This window comes from Trachemys scripta, chromosome 4 (genome assembly GCF_013100865.1).
Source record: "Trachemys scripta elegans isolate TJP31775 chromosome 4, CAS_Tse_1.0, whole genome shotgun sequence".
NCBI classification, from domain to species: domain Eukaryota; kingdom Metazoa; phylum Chordata; order Testudines; family Emydidae; genus Trachemys; species Trachemys scripta.
The window spans coordinates 11,606,426-11,630,149 of NC_048301.1; the positions used below are offsets into that span (position 1 = coordinate 11,606,426).

Consider the following 23,724-nt stretch of genomic DNA (forward strand, 5'->3'; position numbering starts at 1 on the left):
ATCTCCCAACCAATAGATATCAATAATAATAAAATGCACGCACAAATAATTGACCCAAATATAAAGGTATATCTGGTTTTAAAACACGTTACCTCTTGACATTGTTTTATGTATACATCAACACAGTGGGAATAGCCCTGTGGGATGGGAAAAAATGGGAATTAATATGTTTTCTATGCTTACAGTATGTGAAATATCATTAAATACAGACAATTCAATAAAGAAAATGCAGCAATTATGGAAAACGGTCTGCTTAGTTTTAATAGAAGATTTATCAAAAGGATGAACTTTCTCAGACCCATTTTCTTCAGAAGTCTAGACCAGCTTCATTACTGTATTCATTCACAACAGGTACTTAATGCAGCATGTGCTTTTAGAGTTAAAAACTCAGTCTTTACCTTGAAGTGAAGTAAAACAGCTGCTACTTCTCGCATCCTGGAGATTTCCCCCCTTCTCTGTGCATTGGTAAACTCCTGAATCAGTTGCAACTCTAAATCATGGTACTTACCTGAAAAGAAAAAAATATCCATCAGGCTTTGCAAGGAACTTTTTGACAAAGAGAGTTGAATGTTGTCAATAAAAGCAGATTAAAGAACCAAGCAACACAAGTTAAGATTGAGCAAAATTGGTTGAATGGGGGAGGAAACTTACTTGCTATTTTTGATTTTACTTCAGAAAACCTGTTAAATCAAAAAACGTACTATTAATCAAAACCCACACACACACAAAAATTCAAACAAGTATTAACATGTTAATTTAACACTTTTGCTGTCAATTGTAGTTAGGGTTTAACAACATATGGAGCAGGAAGACAATGATATTTCAAGCTTTATCTGTACGAAATCTATAATAAATTAGTATACAATTTACAAGGAAATAAGTACACTCAAATTAGGTTTTTTCCAGCAAAATGTATCGAGTACTTTGAGGTGTAAGTTCAAAGGTGAACCTAAATACTCAAATATACTCATCATGTCAAAAACTACTAAAGAAATCAGCTGACGCCAGGTACCAAGAAAAAAACTGAAGTTACACAATAAAGTTATAGCTCTTCCAAATATTATTTAAAATGTTTGAATTGGATTTTACCTGTCAAAAGGTAACTCCTGTGCAATCAGATGCAACTTCTGAATAATATCAGCTGCCTCTTTAATCTGTTAGGGAAGGAAAGTCATAAGTTTACTAAAAAAACCCTAAAAGTTATGGCTATAAGATTTCTCTCTCTCTTCACAATTTCCCCCTCTCCACTCTTTTTAAAGTTGCTTGGTATCCACATGGAAAGTAATACCCGCTTCAGGACTCTCAGCATGTTTTTATTATGTCAAATCAATCTTCATTTACATACTAGTAGTTCATACAATTTCATGTAAACATAAGCCTCTTTGTTATAGGATCACAATAAAGCATCTTAAACCTATAAAAACAGCTAGCTCATGTGTCTAGTGCTACTGCAACGTTACAGTGTGCAAGGGATCTGAATTCAAGATTTAGCTCCATCTCCCACTCCTGAACTAGAAAGGAGTAATGCTGTGACGTTTTGCTAAACCCCAGGGTAAAGTGGCTAGCGACCGTTCCAGCCAGGTCAGAAGCAGCAGTAATAAGTCCCAAGTAAAGCTGCACCCTGACTTTTTTTCAACTAGAAAGGGCAATCATGGCACGATGCATGGAGGGTTAAAGTAGTGCATCTCTAGAGTTTCTAAATTCATGCTAGAGGAGGGGGGTGGGGAAGAAATCAAATATAAATTATTTCCTCTAAGGCAGAGGCTATGTTTCAGATTAAAGGGAATTTAATCCTGGGGCTATAAAATAACATCTTATAACAAACACCCTTGTCAATATTTAGTTACAAAAAAATACCAAGTGCAGTTAATACAGTGTGCAAACTCCTATTTGCCCATGGGCAGGAAAACTTTTGACAGGTGACTAAGATAATTTGTCTTTTCACTGTCAGTCATCATGATAAAGGGCAGCTGTACAGATTTTAGTGACAGTTTTGGCAGGCTGAGTTAAAATTATGAAAATGCAAATCACAGCTTTTGCAACTGTAAATATTACAGCTGGATGTTACTGAAGCCCTTTAAAAGCTGAAGTTTGTTGACAGGCCCAAACAAAATGCCTCCATGATGGTTTTGGAAGCTTCATTATTGCAGCCCTGGGGACTGGAGGGCACCTTGAGTGGGGTAAAGAAAATCCTAGCCACGGTGTTAAAACTAGGGCTGTCAAGCGATTAAAAAAGTAATCGTGATTAATTTTTTTAATCATGCGATTAATAGCGCTGTTAAAGAATAATAGAATACCATTTATTTAAATATTTTTGGATGTTTTCTATATTTTCAAAAAATTGATTTCAATTACAGAATACAAAGTGTACAGTGCTCACTTTATTTTTGATTACAAATATTTGCACTGTAAAAACAAAAGAAATTGTATTTTTCAATGCATCTAATACAAGTATTGTAATGCAATCTCTTGATCATGAAAGTTGAACTTACAAATGTAGAATTGTGTACAAAAGAAACTTGAATTCAAAAATAAAACAATGTAAATCTTTAGCACCTACAAGTCCAATCAGTCCTACTTCTTGTTCAGCCAATCGCTCAAACAAGTTTGTTTACATTTGCTGGAGATAATTCTGCCTGCTTCTTGTTTATAATGTCACCTGAAAGTGAGAACAGGCATTTGCATGGTACTGTTGTAGCCGGTGTTGCAAGATATTTACATGCCAGATGCGCTAAATATTCACATGTCCCTTCATGCTTCAACCACCATTCCAGAGGACATGCGTCCATGCTGATGATGAGTTCTGCTCGAAAATGATCCGAAGCAGTGCATGTTCATTTTCATCATCATGAGTCAGATGCCACCAGCATCTGGTGATTTTGATTTTCTTTTTTGGTGGTTCGGGTTCTGTAGTTTCCACATAAGAGTGTTGCTCTGAAGACTTCTGAAAGCATGCTCCACATCTCGTCCCTGTCAGATTTTGGAAGGCACTTCAGATTCTTAAACCTTGGGTCGAGTGCTGTTGCTTTCTTTTGCATTTTGTCAAATTTGCAGTGAAAGTATTCTTAAAATGAACATATGCTGGATCATCATCCAAGACTGCTATAATATGAAATATATGGCAGAATGTGGATAAAACAGAGCAGGAGAAACACAACTCTCCCCCAAGGAGTTCAGTTACAAATTTAATTAATGCATTTTTTTTAAAACGAGTGTCATCAGCATGGAAGTATGTCCTCTGGAACAATGGCTGAAGCATGAAGAAGCATATGAACCTTTAGTACACCTGGCATGTAAACAACTTGCAATGCCAGCTACAACAGTGCCATGTGAATGCCTGTTCTCACTTTCAGGTGACATTGTAATTAAGAAGCGGGCAGCATTATCTTCCGTAAATGTAAACAAACTTGTTTCTCTTAGCGATTGGCTGAACACATAGGAGAACTGAGTGGACTTGTAGGCTCTAAAGTTTTACATTGTTTTGTTTTTGAATGCAATATGTAATAAAAAACTACATTTGTAAGTTGCACTTTCATGATAAAGAGATTGCACTAGAGTACTTGTATGAGGTGAATTGAAAAATACTATTTATATTGTTTATCATTTTTACAGTGCAAATATTTGTAATCAAAAATATAAAGTGAGCACTGTACAGTTTGTACTCTGTGTTGTAATTGAAACTGATATACTTAAAAATGTAAACAAACATCCAAAAATATTTAATAAATTTTAATTGGCATTCTATTGTTTAACAGTGTGATTAACTCAAAAAAAATTTAATCGTGATTAATCGCGAGTTAACTGTGATTAATTGACAGCCCTAGTTAAAACCACCAACAAAACAATGCTGCTTGATTTGACAGGATTAAGAAGATATGAACATCATGTGATCTCCCTGCCAGTTCTGTTCTTGGGAGCTCGAAGAAGGCTTGTAGACACTACAATAATACAAATATTTTTATTTGTTTCACAATTATTAACCAACTTCTTAACTGAAGGTCCAGAATTCAATAACACCTGTGTACAACAGAAGCCATGACAAATTAATTTTCCATGGTTTCTACTTCAATCCGCACACTTAAGTTTTTAATTGAATCAGATCTCAATGAACTGTGTTAAATCAAAATAAATACAGATGCTATTAAAAAACACACACACAAGTTAAAGACTAGAAGTACCTAAAGAATTTAGAAAAATATAGACTGAGATGAACAGGAGGAAGTTTTAATAAAAAATTCAAGGTAATATATTTTAATCCATGTAAAGGACAAAACAGCAAAATGTTGATTACAGAGCAGTAATGCAGAGAAGGATTTGAAGATGACAGCAAACACATTAAACATGAGCACATGCTAAAATGATGTTCCATAAAGAGCAAACACTAATCTGGGTATCACTGATAAAACTAAGAAGGTGATTATTTTAACCATCTTTAGAAAAGTGACATCTGGAGCACTTTGCTCACTCATAGGCTTCTCATTACAGAAAGAGGACTGGTTAACCAGTCCCTCCAAAGCAGGGCAACAGAAGTGATGAGGAACAGAAGATATGCCTTCATGAAGAGGCTGAAGAAATTGGATACATACAGTTTGGGGAACAGACTGCAAAGCAGAGATACGATATTACAGAAATATAAATGTTGGAGAATTATTCAGAGTAGTTAACAAGTGGCAAGATTGAAAGAACAATCCAAAAGTAGAAAAGATAAAAAAATCCAACTAGACTTCAGGAAAGAATTTGCACGCATGAGGTCAATAAGGCAATAACATAGTTTAGCCAGGGAAATCATCAAGGCACAATCATTAAGTGTCCAAGAAAGAAATTATTTTAACACTGTGGTAAAAATGTTAGAGTAAACCCTGCATTTATGTTGGGATAATGCAAGGGCAACCCAGGAGGTGCCATTAGCCCCAAAAGCAGTGAAATGTACACAGACATTTGGGCTCCAAGATCATATAACTGACAAAGAAATGTTGATATTTTACTTTTAGAGCGCACACAGGATTGCACTTAAATTGTTGTGGGTACAAGGAGATGGTAAAGCACATATCTAAGCAGGTTCTCCCTTATTCCTATAAATACTATCTCTACTTATGATTTGACTTAGGAGGTAATGTTAAAGTTACCGAGCACAATCAATATTCAAGCACCAGACTTACCTGGTATCTACATAGGATTACTTGTGCCTAGAAAATCTAGTTTCTACTCCCAGCTCTGCCACAGGCTTCCTTTGTGACCTAAAGCAAAGCGTTTGGCCTCTGCCTCATTTCTCTCCTTCACACCCACATCTGTAAGATGCGGATCCTACTTCACTGGGCGGTGCTAGAATTAATTCATGTTCATCAAATCCTTTCTTCACCTTAAAAATCTATTCAAATATTTTGGGATCTTCCAGTGGAAAGTGCTACGGCACTTCTAATTATAAATGGCATGAAAATACTAGTTAATTAACAATTACACTGCAGAAGGCTCAAAGTAACTATTCTAACCTGCACTTTACTATTTAAATTTCATGTTACTACATGGGATTTTATATGGAGGTGTATGGTAAGCACTTTTAAAATAAAATGTATGCAAGTTTTATTTGGGTCTAGCTTAGACAGTTACTACAGATAACTTTTATATACAGATCTGGAAAAGGTTTTGTCTGCTTGTGATGCTTTTTTTTTTTTTTAATTTAAATCTGTTCTCATTTTTCTTGAAGGACAGGAGCACTTTTTCACACACTCTCACTGACTAATGCAGAGTGCCAAACAGCAATTACTGTATACCCACAGACAATGATCCAAACAACACTGTGCAACTGGCTGCTACGGAGTATGGACATATGAAATGGTTAGTTTCTAATTTCGCTATGATATGCAGTAAGGGGATGGCTATTAACCCTGAGCTCTGACACATATCTCCTATAGGATGTATTTCAAGTACAGCCAGCCATCCTTAACATTTTTGCCAGGCCTGCAAAATAAATTTTTCCCAGGCCTGCAAAATAAATTTTTCCCATCCCAAATGTAGCAATTCCTATCCACCATGCACACCATGTGCAGTACTTTGGGTTAGTGAGCTGATTCTTTGGGATACATCTCAAATGTAACATTCATTTTACATACTGCATGGAATTATCGGTGTCCTGTTTCCTGCAGCAGCTGGGCTCCACTTCTGCAGTTTGTTCCTTTCAGTCCCACTAGTCAGTTTATACGGATTTATGCTGTAAGGACAACTAGAAACTTTCTTCTTTACAGTTCTTTTAAGAAGTATCTCAGCTTTCATGCCTAATTCCCCCAAATCTTGGTGAGGGGAGAGAATACACCACCATAGGCTGTACATTCCCCAAAAGCACACTCCAATTATAAGTATCCATGGCCAGTAGACTGGCCCAGCACAACAAAATCTCAGACGTTGTGTTCAAAAACTTTATGGATTATTGGGTGGAACTGAGGTGAGGGAGGGGTTCAGAGAAAAAAGGCAAGAGATTTCTGTGTGCATTCTAAAGCTGCCCTCTCAGCATTTTTCAAATCTCTTATAATTTCATAAAATGAAAAATGCCAACATTGCCAAATTAAGACTCACTGAATACAAATGCTTTATCAGCAATCTGCAGGCTAGTGTTGTTAATTTACATTTCAGAACAATGAAACTTTAAGAAGTCAGTCACTCACTGGTTTGAAGTCTGACCATGGTAAGTCATGGTAGCAGCTTGTAATTAGGGCAGTACTGCTTATTGCTTTGAACTGCTTTTATCCCGCTGACAGCTCTTACCTTTTCAGAGTTTGTGAAAACATCAGACTTCAGCTCTCCATCCAGAAACTCATTAAAGTATTTCATCAGTTTCTGAGCCTCCACAGCCCGTTGCCGTGGCGTGTTTACCCCCTCCAGTTGGTCACCAAGGTGACAGACCTTAGTTGCTACATAGCTGATGTGCTCATCTAATTCTTGGAAATGTTGGAAGGCAACCTGGGAGAACACAGACATGCCTATAAAATACCCAATTTTTCCACTTACTGTACTTAAAAAAATAAAATAAAAGTAAACTATTGATTCTATCTAGTGTCAGTCACAATGACAAGCAAACCAAACTGGACAACTAAATTACAAGCTCAGCACTCACAGCTAGAGAGAACTCCTGTGATGGGGAAAGAGATACAGTAACTCCCCACTTAACGCCCTCTCGCTTAAACATGCTCGTTTAAAGTCATGCAATGCTCCGCTATAACGTCATTTGGCTATCTGCTTTGTCCGCAGCTGGCAGCCCCCCTATCAGCTCCCCTATGCCCTCCCAGCGCCTCCCGCCTGCCGGCAGACCACACAGATCAGCGCCTTCCCCCTGCTCCCCTCGCCTCCTGCCCGCGGCAATCAGCTGCTTTGCGGCATTCAGCATCCTGCAGTGCCAGTGGGCTGTGCCTGTGTGGGGTAAGGCGGGGGCACCTCCTATTGCTTCATACTTAGCAATGATGATTGTAGTATTAAATTGCTTGTTTAAAATGTATGTAATGCCTTTTGTCTGGCCAAAAAAAAAAATTTCCCTGGAACCTAACTCCCCACCCTCCATTTACATTAATTCTTATGGGGAAACTGGATTCGTTTCACTTAAAGTTGCATTTTTCAAGAACATAACTACAATGTTAAGTGAGGAGTTACTGTATATGCTTCATTTAGAGTGTACCCCTAATTACCCAGAGTTCACTTACTTTCTTTACACTTTTCTGAAGAGCCATATAACCCAGTGGTTCTCAACCCATGGCTGGTTTACGGCCCAATCAGCACACAGCTGCGGCCCATGTGACATCCTCAGGGCCATACAGGTAGTATGTATATTGTGTGGATGCAGCCCACAACACAAAGAGCTGCATAAGCAGCCCACAATGGTAAATAGGTTGAGAACCACTGACATAAGCAAACACTGATGATGAAAGGCAATAGTCTATAATCAGACCTGGAATTTTAGTATTTTAAAACTAACAAAACAGGTTAGTGGCCCAATGCTCAGCTGATGTAAATTGATGTAGCTCTACTGAAATCAGTGGAGCTATGTTGATTTACACCAGCTGAGGATCTGGTCCCATATCTTTTAGCAGAGATATTTATGTAAAATACCAAACATAACTTGTAAAGTACCAAAACCAGATGTGACTTTAATTACAAATATGTATTGTACCCTAAACTTTGCCCTTCTCTATGCTAAAAGATACAGGGCCAAATCCACACACAAAACATACACACTTCATATGTATATGGTTTAAAATGAACATTTTAAGTTATGCATAAGATACTGCAAATAAGATACATATTTTATAATTTTATTCTTAGTTGACTGATACTCACATCCCAGACTAGCACCCAAAATTTGGATTTGTAACAACATAAGAATGCCCATACTGGGTCAATCTATCTAACACAGTATCCTGTCTTCTGATAATGGTCGTTGCTAGATGATTCAGAGGGAAGTAATTGAACAAGACTGGTAAAACCACCTTCTGGCAATCAGAGGTTTAGGGACACCCAGAGCATGGTAGGGTTGCATCCCTGAACATCTTGGCTAATAGTCATTAATGGACCTATCAAACTTATCTAATTCTTTTGTGAACCCAGTTATGCTTTTGGCCTTCACAACATCCCATGGCAATGAGTTGCACACATTGACGGAAAGTTATCCCTAACTTTTGTTCTGCATGTTCCTGAGCCGCTCAATAGTAGTGGTCACTCCTGTTCACCACTTCTTACGTAATTATGCTCCTACTACTTGACATGGCTGGCTATTGACACCTCGCCCTGGTACTCACTTCACTGTGGAACCATACCAGTCCTCATGCATTCTAGAAAGCAGGGCAGGGTTTGCTACTCAACAAAGCTTCACTCCACTAGAAATGGGTTTCACTCTAGTACATAGCCATTAGCAACTATAATTTAAGTACTGCATTTAAAAGATATTATTTCCCTCCCCTTTAATACTCTCCCCTAGCAGATAGTTGCCAACAACTCCCAGGAGAGTGGGGAGGAATTCCTAGTTCTTGGTCCTGTTGCAGGGGCTCCCAGCAAGGAATGAAGAGGAGCTGGTCTTGCTAAAGCTACTCACAGTGATTGAACATACGGCCTTCACGAGAACCACTGCAGTTGCCAATACCTCCTGGAGGGACTGAAGAGCCCAGCAATCCCTGAAGTAAAGACCTGTTTTACAGATAAGACACCCCCCCCCCGTTTTTTTTTTGTTTTTTTTTTTTTAAGGGAACTGTTTACAGAGATCTGATTGCAAATTATGGGCCCCCTGTATTGAGAATTTTTTTTATAGGATAACACATTTTTCAATAGCTTTTATAATTTAATATTGACTATACACCTTAGTTCTCACCTGGTTGCTTTTCTGCAGCTCTTGTACTTTCTTGGCAAATTCCTTGGCTTCTTTCTGGCAATGCTGTTCCAGCTTCTCCACCTTTCTTTGAATCCTTTCATCCATTACCTGTAGTTCTTGGATATGATTTACAAATTCTTCTAATAATCTGATTTAAAAAATGATGATTTGATAAAGCAGATTTTAATAGGAAAAGGTTTATCTTACTACAGTAAAAACGTATTAAAGGCACAGGCCTAAGAAATCCACTCACCTGCAGGAAGCGGGAAACTTTCTTTGGCTAGTGATTGAACCTAAGGTACCAATCGCTGTAGAATTGAAGCTTCTGGGTTTTTTTTAAAGTTACATTTATAGCTCTTACACCTGTGCATTTCATATTTTTATATAGATATAGCCGCTTGGAAAAAAACTGCCAAGCACTTACTAGCCCAAGGACTAGTCTCCATTAGGGATTTTTACAATGGTTTCCTTATACCAATGCAAAAATTCCTCATGTAGACAAACACTAGGCCTTCTCACCAAGGTAAAAAATGCCAGCGCCAACTCATCCCCTGCAATTTAAGGAATAAAACAGCCACAGGACTAACCCTAATAACAAAAACAAATGAAAGATCAGGGAACTCTGCATCTGGAGAAATGCTGAATTAGCAGAGGAGAAGGTGATGGCATTGTTTCCAGGATGCTGTTCCTGGACCCTGTTTGGAGGATCCATTTTTTCATATTAGCCTCTGGCAAATAAGTGTCCAAATAATTTGAAGCCCTTCCAACCTGATCCAACTACTAGAAAGGAGAAGGAGCACACACTTTCTGCTCACTACTCCCATCTCCAAGAGTCTCCAGGCAACTGTGAAGTGAAGGAAGAGTGGTAGCTCTGCTATTCTACCCCTCCTGTGCCTCCTCCCAGTGAGTAGCTCCAGAGCCTACCTCCTCTGAGGCTTCAAGCTTTCCCACCAAGCAGCTGCATGAAACTGACCTGATTTTTGTCAGTTTCACCACTGCTCCCAATGTCAGTGTTTACTGCTGCCAAGACTGACCAGCTTTCACTTAGCTGCAGCTTCGCAAAGCTATGAGCAGCAGCAGTATTGGAGTTGTCTGTGCAGACTACATTAGTTTATATACTGTTCACATTTCAAAAACCATCTTTTAACTGTAAGGACTAAAAAAGAATCTTAACTTATTAAATGTTAGATTATGCAGAAGTTCATGAAACTTGCCCATGTAAATTTATTACCCATGGCAAGCAGGAGAGTCACAGAGTCATAGACTTTAAGGTCAGAAGGGAACAATATGATCGTCTAGTCTAACCTCCTGCACAACGCACGCCACAGAATCTCACCCACTCACTCCCGCAACAAACCCCTAACCTATGTCTGAGCCACTGAAGTCCTCAAATCATGGTTTAAAGACTCCAAGGTGCAGAAAATCCTCCAGCAAGTGACCCGTGCCCCACACTGCAGAGGAAGGCAAAACAAACCCAGGGCCTCTGCCAATCTGCCCTGGAGGAAAATTCCTTCCCAACCCCAAACATGGTGATCAGCTAAACCCTGAGCATGTGGGCAAGACTCACCAGCCAGACACCCGGGAAAGAATTCTCTGTAGTAACTCAGATCCCACCTCATCTAACATCCCATCACAGGCCATTGGACATATTTACCACTAATAGTCAAAGATCAATTAATTGCCAAAATTAGGCTATCCCATCATACCATCCCCTCCATAAACTTATCAAGCTTAGTATTGAAGCCAGAGATGTCTTTTTCCCCCATTGCTCCCCTTGGAAGGCCGTTCCAGAACTTCACTACTCTGATGGTTAGAAACCTTCGTCTAATTTCAAGTCTAAACTTCCTGATGGCCAGTTTATATCCATTTGTTTTTGTGTCCACATTGGTACTGAGCTTAAATAATTCCTCTCCCTCCCTGGTATTTATCCCTCTAATATATTTATAGAGAGCAATATGGTAATGCTGCCACATTACTGTTCTTGAGAATCTAAGCTTATGGTTATGAAAGTAATCTTTAAAATGTGGCCTGAATGTAAACTACTGACACAATGACTACTGTTTAAAAATAATGACTCAGAAGTGTGAACCTCTTCCATTCATTTCAATGGGTAACTTCAGTTCTGAAGTCTAATTCCAGGGACAGCATTATTCTAGAAACCCCCATCCCAACTGCTGCAGCTGTCACAGAAGACAGGTCTATTACTGGCTTTTAGCCAGGATGGGCAGAGACAGTGTTACTCGTCTCTGTTTGCCAAAAGCTGGAAATGGGCAATGGGGATGATTACCAGTTCTGTTCACTCCCTCTGAAGCACCTCCACTGGCCACTGTCAGAAGACGGGATACTGGGCTAGATGGACCTTGAATCTGACCCAGTATGGCCTCTCTTATGTTATGTCTAAAGGGCTGGGCTTCTCACTAGGGGGTTGTCACTGAACCTTATTAATGAAGCCTCTATCTTTGTCTTTCATATCTACCTCTGGCTAGTATGGGCTTGTCCACATGTGGAGATATCTAATTCCATGTGCGGACATTCTTATTGTGGAATAAGAGTGTCTTGTTCAGCTTGATCTGCTGTAGATTAAGGTAAACAGGCACAAGACACTCTTAATCCAGAATGAGGGTATTCACACATGGAATTATTCAGGAATAGCTATTGTGTTTTACATGCACACTCTACCTTAATCCAAGTTAATTTAGGTCTACCCTAAATTTAGTTCTAGTGAGCACTCCTAAATTGTGACTAAAAAAGGAAGAAGGGACATCCACCCAGCCCCAAAATACTCATACTCTAGTCAATGACGGCTTTAAGAATAGCACTGGTGAAAGTAAAGTCATAATGAACAGCACTGATTGAAACACAGATTCTTTTCAACATCTCAGAAAATCAAAATTGCTTAAGCCAACATGGCCTCTTCTCATGCTAACCTAGATAACAAATGAATATTTTGTGGAAGATGCTGAGATACCACAACAATGCTCCATCCTCTAAAAACCAAAATGGTACAGAATATTTTCACTCCCCTCCCCGCCAAGGGTATTCCTGCATAGAATTTTTACTTAATTGTGTTTACTTGTTGATTAAAGTTATTAAACACATCAAAAAGAAGGCTGGCCTTGTTGCCCAGGGACACTCCTCAAACCAGCTCTCCCTCTTGACCAGAAAAAATTACCACTATCAAAGCACGAGGCCAAGTAGAAGCCATTCCCTTTTATTTAAAAAGGGATTTCCCTGCTCATTTCTTACTGCTATATTTTTCCCCTAAATAAAATTGTTCTAAAAGTTCATTAAAAATCTGGCTTGTGGTCACATATTTTAGCAATTCTCCCAGTTGGAGATTATCTTGGATATATGCCAACACTGCATATAGCTCTGTTACATATGTAAAAAAAAACTGAATAATTAAAGATTGTTAAAACAAATTACACATTTTCATTTACCTTTTGGGATCAAAAGCTTCTGCTCCACCTCTGGAACCTCCTCCAGGGATTCGCCATGCCAGGCGTTCAATGTACTCATCTGCCACAAAAGGCTCCTAGCCATAGAATAAAGACTCTTTACAATGTGCCACAGTGGGTAATTTACTAAGTTGCTGTTTACACATCATTATGAAAGTGGTTAAAAACTTCGTTGCAATAAAGGCCATACACATACGCATTGGCCACTGTCAGTAGAAAGGATACTGGGCTGGATGGACCTTTGGTCTGACCCAGACAGCCATTCTTATGATGAAAGGAACATGTCTGAAGATGCAGGATCTTCAGGTAGGTAAACTTTTTTATTTTATATTTCTTTAAGGACTGTCTGTGTTCCTTCTGGACTATTCTTAAATTCTCATGTTTGAGCAAAAAATATAGTTGTTACTCTATGGTACTATAATTTTAGATGCAGTTGTGATAAAAAATAAATAGCTGAAATAGGCAGATCTTCCTTTTACAATTTCACCTTTAAAGTAGTACTCAGTGTCAGTGAATGCAATGAGTAATACTAAATGAACAGTATGGTAATAATAATTAAATAACTGCACTGACTTATTTTGTTTAGGAAAATCCATCCTCAACATACAGAATTCTTAAGACTATCCACCTTCATTTTCTACAGTTTCAGAGTTATCTGCCAATGATAGTGTTTCAGTCACATCATCTATGTCACATAGCTACAGTATATCGCCTGTGGCAAAAATAAAAAATAAAAATCTCCATCATTCAGAAACAACCATAAATAAGTTTGTGATAAGAACCAGGAGATTACAAGAAAAGGTAATTGATGAAAAAATTGCCCGGTTTGTTTATGCAACAAACTCTCCTTTCCCTATGATTGAGAACTCACACTTCATTAACATGGTTCAGTCATTAAGACCAGGATACAGTCCACACAACAGAGCAGATGTCACAGGCAAATTGCTGGATAAAGTGCATGAAAGAGAAATTGAGCAGAGTGCAAAAGGTCTAGAGGGTGAAATTGTAAACCTGGGTGTTGATGAGTGGAGCAATGTCCATAATGATCCTGTTGTATGTGCTTGCGTGACAACAGAAGAAGGGAATATCTTTCTTACAGAAACAATTGATACATCAGGAAATGCACATGCAGCAGAATACTTACAAGTAGCAGTAAAAGCTATAACAAACTGTGAATAAAAAATTCAAATGTCTAGTACGCAGCTTGGTCACAGACAATGCTGCAAATGTATCCAAGATGAGAAGAAATTTAGAAGAGAGTCCCAAGCTAATAACATACAGTTGCAGTGCTCATTTAATGTACCTCCTAGCCAAAGACTTCAATGTTCCAGAAATAAAGGCTAATGTTGTTGAAACTGCAAAATACTTCCGTAACAACCACTTTGCAGCAGCTGCTCTGAAAAAAGTGGAGGAATCAAGCTAACTCTCCCACAAGACATGCAATGGAACTCAGTAGTGGACTGTTTTGAGCACTATATCAAGAACTGGCCTAATCTGATGACATTTTGTGAACAAAACCGTGAAAAAATAGATGGCACTGTCACAGCCAAAGTTCTCAACATTGGGCTTAAGAGAAATGTTGAACACATGCTGAGTACCCTGAAGCCTATTTCTGTAGCCTTGAACAAAATGCAGGGAAATAGCTGTTTTATTGCTGACGCTGTTGAAATTTGGAAGGAACTGAGTGAGAACTTAAAAAGAGAAATATGCAATGACAGAGTTAAATTACAAGCATTAAAAAACCGAATGGGACAAGCACGATCTCCAGCTTGTTTTCTTGCAAATATTCTCAATACTCGGTACTAGGGTCAAACCTTAACTGCTGAAGAAGAGGAGTTGGCTATGACATGGATATCCAGCAATCATCCCTCCAAAATGCCAACTATAATAAACTTCATATACTCAAGAAATATATGTTTGCTGATGATGTTTTAAAGAAAGTCACACCAGAGAACTGGTGGAAGTCAATTAAGCACTTGGATTCAGTGTTGAAGTGATCATCTCACTTTTAACAACAGTAGCTTCTTCTGCCGGTGTAAAAAGAATATTTTCTCTCTTTGGACTAATTCATTCCAAATTGAGAAATCATTTAGGACCTGAAAAAGCAAGAAAGCTTGTTTTTCTTTTCCAGATTATGAAGAAACAGGAAAATGAAGGTGAAGACGACTGATATTTTAAGTTTCTCATGTTGACCTGGTTGACAGACTTGATTTAATTTTTTTTTTTAATATTTCATTTAACTATTTTAGTTAAAAACAATTTTAACAAAAATAAACCTGATATTAAAAAACTTGAATGTTTAACTAAATTCAAAAATTCATATGCTTTTTTTGTTAAAATATTATGTGTTTGCTGTTGAAGAAAAAAATCCAGAATACATAACGTGGTTGTTTTAGTTAAATACAACAATTTAAATGTCTGTCTGGTGATGTTCTCCTCCTAATACAGCATGGCAAGAAAATCCTCCAAATATTAATGATTAACCTGTTGAACTGGAGATAGTTCACCTCCCAGTAACTTCAGAAATATCTGCTTCAATTACCTTTGGAAAATGAAATAACCAATCATTCATTTTCTGATATAGCTGTAAAACTAATCTGAAAAGTTTTCAAAATAAATCACTTTAAAAACGTGTAGTGTGGATCTTCTAAAAATGAAACCTACATCTATATCTGAGTTGTAAAGAATATGTATTAAGGTTATAACAACCAACAAAAATGCACTTTTATGTAGAAATCCATGAATAAATCGAGTCTTCCTGACTAGTGATTTAAATCATGATTTATATATAGGTTTCAGTACATTTTACATTTGAGAATATTGCAGGGAATAAAATGCACATCAGTATACAATGTATAATATGACAAGCCCACAAATGGTATTTAATCTGAAATCATTCAATATTGTATGTGTGGGTGTCTTTTGGTTCTTCAGAGCAGCATTTTCAAGAGAAATCAACTTGATATCTAATCATATTTTTGATTTAAGGTAAAACTACATTAATGTAGCAGATGAGTCCTTTTACCTCCTGGCCAATTTTGGTAATTTTACATTCACATTTTCCTCTCCCCATTGTTGTGTGAAAGTTACACACACACACACACAAGGGAAATACAAAGTATTGATCAATGTAAACTTAGAAAATAGGTTTTTTCTCCCATCTTTAAGTTATGGTAATTTTAGAAGTTACAGTAAGTGAATTGTATATTGATTTGATTGATGTTGCAGTATGCGATACCTGATTTTGAAATTGATAATGTCACTTTGAGAGTTACGTAGCACATTCAACTGCAAATGTATAAGCTTGATAAGAAGGGAAAACATTTATTGAAAATAGATTAAATTATTACAACTGTATTGAACAATAATCTACTGTAGTAGTTTATATCCCAGTTTTTTTGGTGGAATGTGAAACTATACAGTACATGTCAAATTGTGCATCCTTTATAGTATGAAGATGGTTAACATGTACTGAACATAAATATCCCCGTAAAGCATCGCTGTCCAATCTTTCTGTCTCTTTAGAAACAAACAAACAAAAAAAGCTCTTAAACAACATCAACAACAAAAAGAATATTAGTACTGAATTATCTGTTGCTGCTTCTCTTTCGGCAAGAATTAGAATAGTGGAAAGTATTACATAAAAGCTCAAACAGCTGTACAATAAAAAAAGAGTATCTAGAGCAATCTGATGGTTGAGTAAGCATTTTACATTTCCTTTCCACAGTTGCAGAAAATAACATTTACTGTAAATGTCATTTCTAAGCACCCAATCTGTAAAAGTGATATCATCAGATGAACTCTAACAGGCATTTTCTGTACAGCTTTGAACCTCCCTGTAACACCAAAGCAATATATGGGACCATATCTACAGTGCCAAAACAACCGAATTTAATGACAATTGTGGTTGAATTGGGCAATAACATAGTTTGGTCTGGCTGGACAAATGGACCCAAACTGGATCAAACCATGTTAAAATCCAGTTCAGCAATAATCATAGTTGAACTCTATTTTGGCTCAGTAGATAGATCGATTCTTCAAGTCCCCTCTGGTTCATCAATTTTCATTAACTCTCTGTCCACACCAGGGTGCATAATCAGGTTGAAAATATCTCTCAAACATAGTTCTGCCCAAATGAGGCAGTAACACATCTTCCTCTATCTATGTTCAACCCAGTTACCATCATAATACACATAACTTTTCAAATTCAAACTTTAGAAGGAGAGGTCCCACAAGCAGCTTATTGACTAACAGTTATTTAAAAAGCTATTACAACTTATTTGCTTAAGTGGACAAAAATAGACTGTATACCTATATTAGGGAACAATGTTTCAAACCTGGTTTCTAGGGTAAGGCTTCATCTACACACTACAATTTCAACATGGCTGCTATATAGGTATCAAATTCTGGTACATGATAGATATCAAATTTTGCCATCTGAAATGGAAATTCCACAACACAAAGAAAAAGGAAGCAAAACATAACAGCGACATCTATTTCCTGAGCAAATGCAAGAAACAAAACATCATCAATAACAATCAGACCACTACATACAACTCCAGATACACTGAACAGCTCTGGAGAAGGACTTCAGAAAAACTGAGGAACCATCTCTTGTACCTTACATACTCCAAAAGAGACCATCTCAAACAAGAAATCATCACATACTCCCATACACTGGAAGGAAAAAAAACAACAGGACAACTACCTGGGGATTATGCAAAAAAACTAAAACATCTATCAAAAAACCTGATGATAGCCATCCAACACAAAAACAAAAAGCAAAACCAACTACAACAACTCCACAACCCCAACTCCAGGAGAAACCGTGGCACCAGAACTCACCATATAGACACTACACAACACCCCATCATCATCATCATCAATCAAGACCAGCCCTAATCGGAGCTGAATTATCTTTAGTCTCCAAGGAACTGAACTTCTGCCCCACCACAGAAACTGATACCATACTAACATGGAGAATTAGAATTCTTTCGCAGACCCATCCTCAAAGAATTATTTCACAACAAAGACACAACCCACAACTAACACATCTCCACCAACAGTCATAAGAAAAAAGAATTATCTGACTGGATACCCCACAGTGATAAAATCACACACTTTATCATTACATTGATTGCTTTAGGAAAATTGATTGTGAAATCTGTAAACATCACATCTACCACAATCTCTCTACCGCTGAGAGGACAACTACACAGTCCCTGAAATCATCAAACAGTAATCAAACCAGCAGACAAAGGGGAGACATCGCAGTTCTCAACCGCGATGACTACATTAACAAGGCCAAACAACAACTCTTCGACACCACCTATTATGAAGAAGTCAAAGAAGACCCCATACCACAATTCACACAGGTACTTAAGCATATAAATAAATAAATAAATAAATATCACCAAATCCTTCCACAAACAACTCCAAGAGAAACTCTACAACTTCATTTCCCATTAAGTCACGTGAGGCACCCTCCACATGCTTCCCAAGATACACAAACAAGGGAACCTATGCAGATCCATCTTATCTGGCCATGGCACTTTTATTGGCAGATGATCAGGACTCAGAAACCATCCTCAAACCACTCACCGCACAAAAGGCCAGCTTCCTCCAACTGACTTCCTGCAGAAACTCCACAACATTAATAATTTCCCTCAAATCATCATCCTTGCACCATGGATGTCACCTCCCTACACACCAACATCCCTCACAATGACAGCATTGCTGCCTGCCTCAAATATCTACAAGACAATGGACAACACTCAGATAACCACTCCAAACACACCACCAAACTCATCCATTTCATCCTCACCCATAACAATTTCACGTTCAGCAACACTTTGTCCAAACAATGGGAACAGACATGGATACTAGGATGGCTCCCCAATATGTCATCCTCTTCATGGACCACTTTGAGGAAGAATTTGTGGCCAAATATACCACGAAATCAATGATATGCCTGAGATACATCAATGATATTTCATCTTCTGGAGAGAGTGTAGGTCCATCTGTTATAGATTTCCACCACAACTTCAAAAACAACCACTACCCATCCATCAAACTCTCTCTAGAACACTCCTGCACCAGCATCAACTTCCTGGCCACCAAAATCAGCTTCAACAATGGAACTCTACAGACAACTATATAAAATAAACCCACAGATCACCACACTTACCTTCACAGATCCTGTAACCACACCAAGAAATCCTTTATTTACAGCCAGGCAACACAGAATATACTTACTCTAAGGAGAAAGTCCAGGATATACACCTTAACATACTTAAAACTGCCTTCGTTGAACAAGGACATTCCACCAGAGAAGTAGATTCCATCATGGAATGGACCACCCAAATACCCGGAGAGAATCTGCTTCAATGCGGGGAGAGGAGAGTGGGAAACCACTCCAACTGCACAAACCTAGTTGTCACCTACACTTCACACTGCAACCCATATGGGTTATCATTAAACAGTTACAACCTATACTCAATGGGGACCACATCTTGAAAGAAATTTTCCCCAGCCCACTCTTCCGGCCTTCAAACAACCCCTCAACTTTCCAACCTCATCATCAGAAGCAACCTCCCCACGGACAAGGACCAACGGAAAGCAGCACTAGACCCTGCCAAAACAGATGCAAAACTGGAAGACATAACTCCACTGGCATGATGATCGATATCTCCCACAAGACATCTTTCAAGATGCCTATCACAACATGTGGAGTAGCTCATCCAGTGCACTAAATGTCTCAACAACAACTATGTGGGTGAAACCAGACAATAACTACACTCGCAAATGAACTCGCACAGAAAAATGATAAAAGATAAAAAACAACAAGTCATCCAAGGGGGAACACTTTTCACAAAACCATCACTCCATAGCTGACCTCTCATCCATAGCTGACCTCTCAGTCCTCATCCTAAAAAAAAAAAAAAACACCCTGCACAACACGTTCAAAAGATGAGCCTGGTAGCTTAAATTCATAACTTTGCAAGACACTAAAAATCATGAACCCAATAAAAACACTGGAGTTATGGCTTATTACAATAATCTAACCACCCCTTTTTTGTCCTATGATTGCAGACGTGTTAACAGGCCATTTCCCTTTGAATGGTCTCTGACAATATGTGTTAGCGGCTTATACTAAACAATCTGCTCCACCTTGTATTTAGCTGTAACACTCTGAGTACCTTCCCCACACCAGAAGAAGAGCGCTTCATTGCTCGAAAGCTTGTCTCTCTCACCAACAGAAGTTGGTCCAATAAAAGATACTACCTCACCCACCTCGGCTCTCTAATATCTTGGGACCAACACAGCTAAACCACCACTGCAAACTATGTTTTGTCACGTAACAACCAATTCCATTTTGTAATGCAGAAAAGACCTAGTGTTTTATGCATATCCAACAGCTACACTACAAAATGCAACCATGTTGTCTTCAGGTTGAGGGGCAAACATATTTTTCCAAACACAATTATAAAGTAAAGGGTGTGAATATATGGCTCCTTAATGCAGTTATAACATAGTGTTTTAACATTGCTTTTTTCTTTTGATACAAGCCAGAAAACACTGTGTTATAACATGGATCAGTCATAATAATGATTCACAATGTATCTGATTCAAATACAGTAGCAGAATAACTATTCCCTTGGCCAGGGGGAAGGTTTAATGCAAATGTTCCCAAACTGGTCCATGGAACATTTCCAGGTGATGTATGAAGCATGTGCTGGGTACTTCATTTGCCATTGCATGGAGGCAAGTCAGCATCGAGATGGTCTATAAGAACAAAATCTCTCTACTACAACAGTGTTCACACCATGGAAAAATTATATTATTTATAGCACCTAGAAGCCCTAATCTTGGACCACAGGACTAAGTGCCATACAAACAAATAGCAAAGAGACCATTCCTGGCCCCAAACTGTTTACAATCCAGTATAAAGCAAGACACAATAGGAATGTCTTTGTTGGAGCCCTCATTGAGGGGAACCAGCAGCTGCATGCCCCATTGCACCTAACCCAACACAGCCCCCACTATTTTTCCTTTATATCCATGTTCCCATCCCTTCATATCTATTCTTCTCCCAGCACAGCAACCCCTTCTCAGTTCTGCTTTTATTTCCCCTGTTGTTTCCCATTCCAGCACCTGGGTCCGAAGTGGAAAGTCGCCTGCTCTTTAGAGTCGGACGGGAGAATGTACTGTTGACAACCAAGACAGCACTGAGTTTAGGCTGAGCTCACAACACTGCACATCTCCGGCCCTCCAGCAACCAGCTACCCCGGGGACTAGGCCAGAAGGAAACCAGCCCCCAGGAACTCGAGTGTCCCGGCTTTCACCCCCACTCCTCTCCTGAGGGCTGCAGCCCCCGCCAGCTAGTCTAGCGCCCGCCGCCCGTGGGAGGAAATCCCACCCCCGGGACCCTCTGCTTCCCCTCACCTCGGACACCAAGTGTAGCTCAGCGAGACCTCCCCCCCCCCGCTGCCTGCCAGCCTGGGGAGCCTCACCACATCCCCCGGCCCCAGAGAGCCCCGGCCCCGCTGCCCCTCCAGCCGTAGGCCCCAAAGAGAGGCAGGCAGGACGGACGGACACGGACACATACACCCTCGCCCAGGGCCGCCCCGACCCACCTCGAAGAGCTCGGCAGTGGCGGCCATGTCTGCGGCAGCAGCTGCCCCCGGCTCCTCCTCGCCGCGTCCCTCACACCCCGCCGCCGCCGCCGCCCATTGTGCCCCTGACAGGCCAGCGCCGCGGCCCCGCCCCCGCCCGCCGGAAACGGGCCCGGCCTGCGCAGAGGAGCCGCAGCCCGCGCGGCGCGCAGCGCCCGGAAGGGCGGGAACGTCCCGCCCCCTCCCCCTCCCCCTCCCCCTCCGCGTTCGCGCCGCGCCGCGCCATCGCCGCGCCATCGCCGGGCGCCTCAGTTAGTTCTTCCGCGGGGCAGAGAGCGGCCGTGGGGCGCGGGTGCCCCGGGGCCTGCTCTGGCTTGGGGGCTGCGGCTGGGCCCGCTCCGGTTTGGGGCGGGGGCTGCTCTGAGTTGGGGGGGGCTGTGGCTGGGTAGAGGCCAGGGGGAGGGGCCTGCTCTGAGTTGGGGGGCTGGGCAGAGACAGAGAAGGGCTCCGGGTTTGGGGCCGTAGGCTCTTACTGGGGAGCAGAGGAAGAGGGTGTTCCTGGTCTGGGTGGGGAGGGGACGGAGAGATTGGGGGGGGGTAGGCTTCTGCTTTTGGGGGGGCATTGTCCAGCAAAGGGGGTGGTCGCCTGGGTGGCTTGTGGGGGTGCCTGTTGCTGAGAGGGGGGAGGACGTGTGCCTGTTTCAGGCTGGGGAGGGACTTGGGGGGGACGGACAAGAATGTCTCTGTTCAATAATGCCCTGAGCAGCCAGTAGGCCTGGGATGCCAGGCACCTCAGGTAACTGTCCAGCATGATGAACTGAAGTGCAGTGGCCCTGGCCTCCTAGCTGTCTGTGATGGCCCTGAGGGGACTGTGGCTAATCAGCTGCGAACAAGGGGCCTGTGGAGCTGTGCTGTTCTCCAGGTAACACTGCCTGAGTCTGTGTTAATCCCAGTCTCTACTGCTTAAAGTGTGTGCGTGAGGGTGGCTCATGCAGACCTGGCAAAACAAAAAAATTTTAAAATCAAGCCAGCTCATCGAGTGATTTACTCTAAATACGGTTTTATTAAAATTGCTCCTCCCAGATTATGATAGACCCAGTAATATTAACCGTTGTGAATCTCATTGCATCAGGGAACCTTGACAGGGCTAGTAAATATCTCTCATTGGTCTTTGCTTCATCAGAAAATCAGGTCATGTTGGTACACGACCTAGAAGAGGCACGTTAACTGTCACAATGTTGAACATGACTTTGCAGTCAGCATAGATGGGGACAAATAGTGTTTAATGTCCTGTGTACTGATCATGGCCCTAATAGGGATGCCCATGACCAGTGGCTCAATAGTAAATGTGATTTAGCCCCGTTTATAGTGATTGCAAAGTCCTGTCTAACATTATATTATGTATCATGACTCCTCAAGGTTATGATCTAACATGATATTCTAGTGAAGACAAGCCCATTGAAACAGCAAAATCATCCATTCTCTAGAAAATAACTAACACACATGCACTGCCCTGCAAATCCATCCTCACTTAAGGAAGAGAGAAATGCTGAAAGGTTATTTAGGTCCTAGTTCTACAAGCTAATAAGTACAGACTGGATGGACCCCTGTGCCTTCACAGGGCCTCACTGATTTCACTAGAGCTCCATGCTGGTGCATGGGTCTGCCCATGCAGTGCTTGTTGCAGGGCTGGGTCCATGGATTATAACCAAATGAAATAATTGTTTCCAGTAGCATTTGAGATTTAAAAAAGGGATAAGGATTTATTTAAAAAAAAAATCTATTTTCCTTTGGGGAGAGAGCCAGTACTTTTTTCCAGTAATGCGTGGAAACTCAAATAACTGCTCAAATGATAAGGGGCTGACTTGAACAGACAAAAGCAATGAAGTGCTAAACTGAGACTCCCACTCCATCTTTAACCCAAAGCTTGGTAATTCAGTACATCTGCATTACATTACCCATTATTCGGTACAATAGAGCAAGAAACAGATCTGAATTTTTCTTTATGTTGGACTCTTTGCATTATTTAAAGACTAGTATTAATTGCAGAAGAGTATACAAAGCATTAAACAACTTATGTGACTGATCAAATGCCATAGTAAAGCTTGGTAAGTATAGGAGTACTTGTGGCACCTTAGAGACTAACAAATTTATTAGAGCATAAGCTTTCGTGGACTACAGCCCACTTCTTCGGATGCATATAGAATATGTTCCATTCTATATGCATCCGAAGAAGTGGGCTGTAGTCCACGAAAGCTTATGCTCTAATAAATTTGTTAGTCTCTAAGGTGCCACAAGTACTCCT

At 40.1% G+C, this 23,724-nt stretch overlaps 2 protein-coding genes across 3 annotated transcripts in view; one reads left to right on the plus strand and one right to left on the minus strand.

Moving 5' to 3' along the window:
• EXOC5 (exocyst complex component 5) overlaps positions 1–21,581 on the minus strand; it is a 40,458-nt gene extending 18,877 nt beyond the window's left edge. Inside the window, exons 1-8 of one of the 2 annotated variants that reach the window (XM_034768497.1) lie at positions 21,441–21,581; positions 12,787–12,881; positions 9,347–9,494; positions 6,760–6,954; positions 1,090–1,154; positions 652–680; positions 399–508; positions 93–137 (exon numbers count right to left, since the gene is read on the minus strand). In XM_034768497.1, coding sequence (XP_034624388.1) covers positions 93–137; positions 399–508; positions 652–680; positions 1,090–1,154; positions 6,760–6,954; positions 9,347–9,494; positions 12,787–12,881; positions 21,441–21,467 — 714 coding nt within the window. In that variant the 5' untranslated portion in view covers positions 21,468–21,581. The remainder of the gene's footprint in view (positions 1–92; positions 138–398; positions 509–651; positions 681–1,089; positions 1,155–6,759; positions 6,955–9,346; positions 9,495–12,786; positions 12,882–21,440) is intronic. The other variant, XM_034768498.1, reaches the window with a different exon arrangement.
• A 544-nt stretch (positions 21,582–22,125) lies between these two features.
• The window catches only part of AP5M1 (adaptor related protein complex 5 subunit mu 1), a 14,594-nt gene continuing 12,995 nt past the window's right edge, over positions 22,126–23,724 (plus strand). The window contains exon 1 of the mRNA XM_034768537.1: positions 22,126–22,341. Within this exon, the coding sequence (XP_034624428.1) occupies positions 22,274–22,341 (68 nt within the window). The 5' untranslated portion in view covers positions 22,126–22,273. The remainder of the gene's footprint in view (positions 22,342–23,724) is intronic.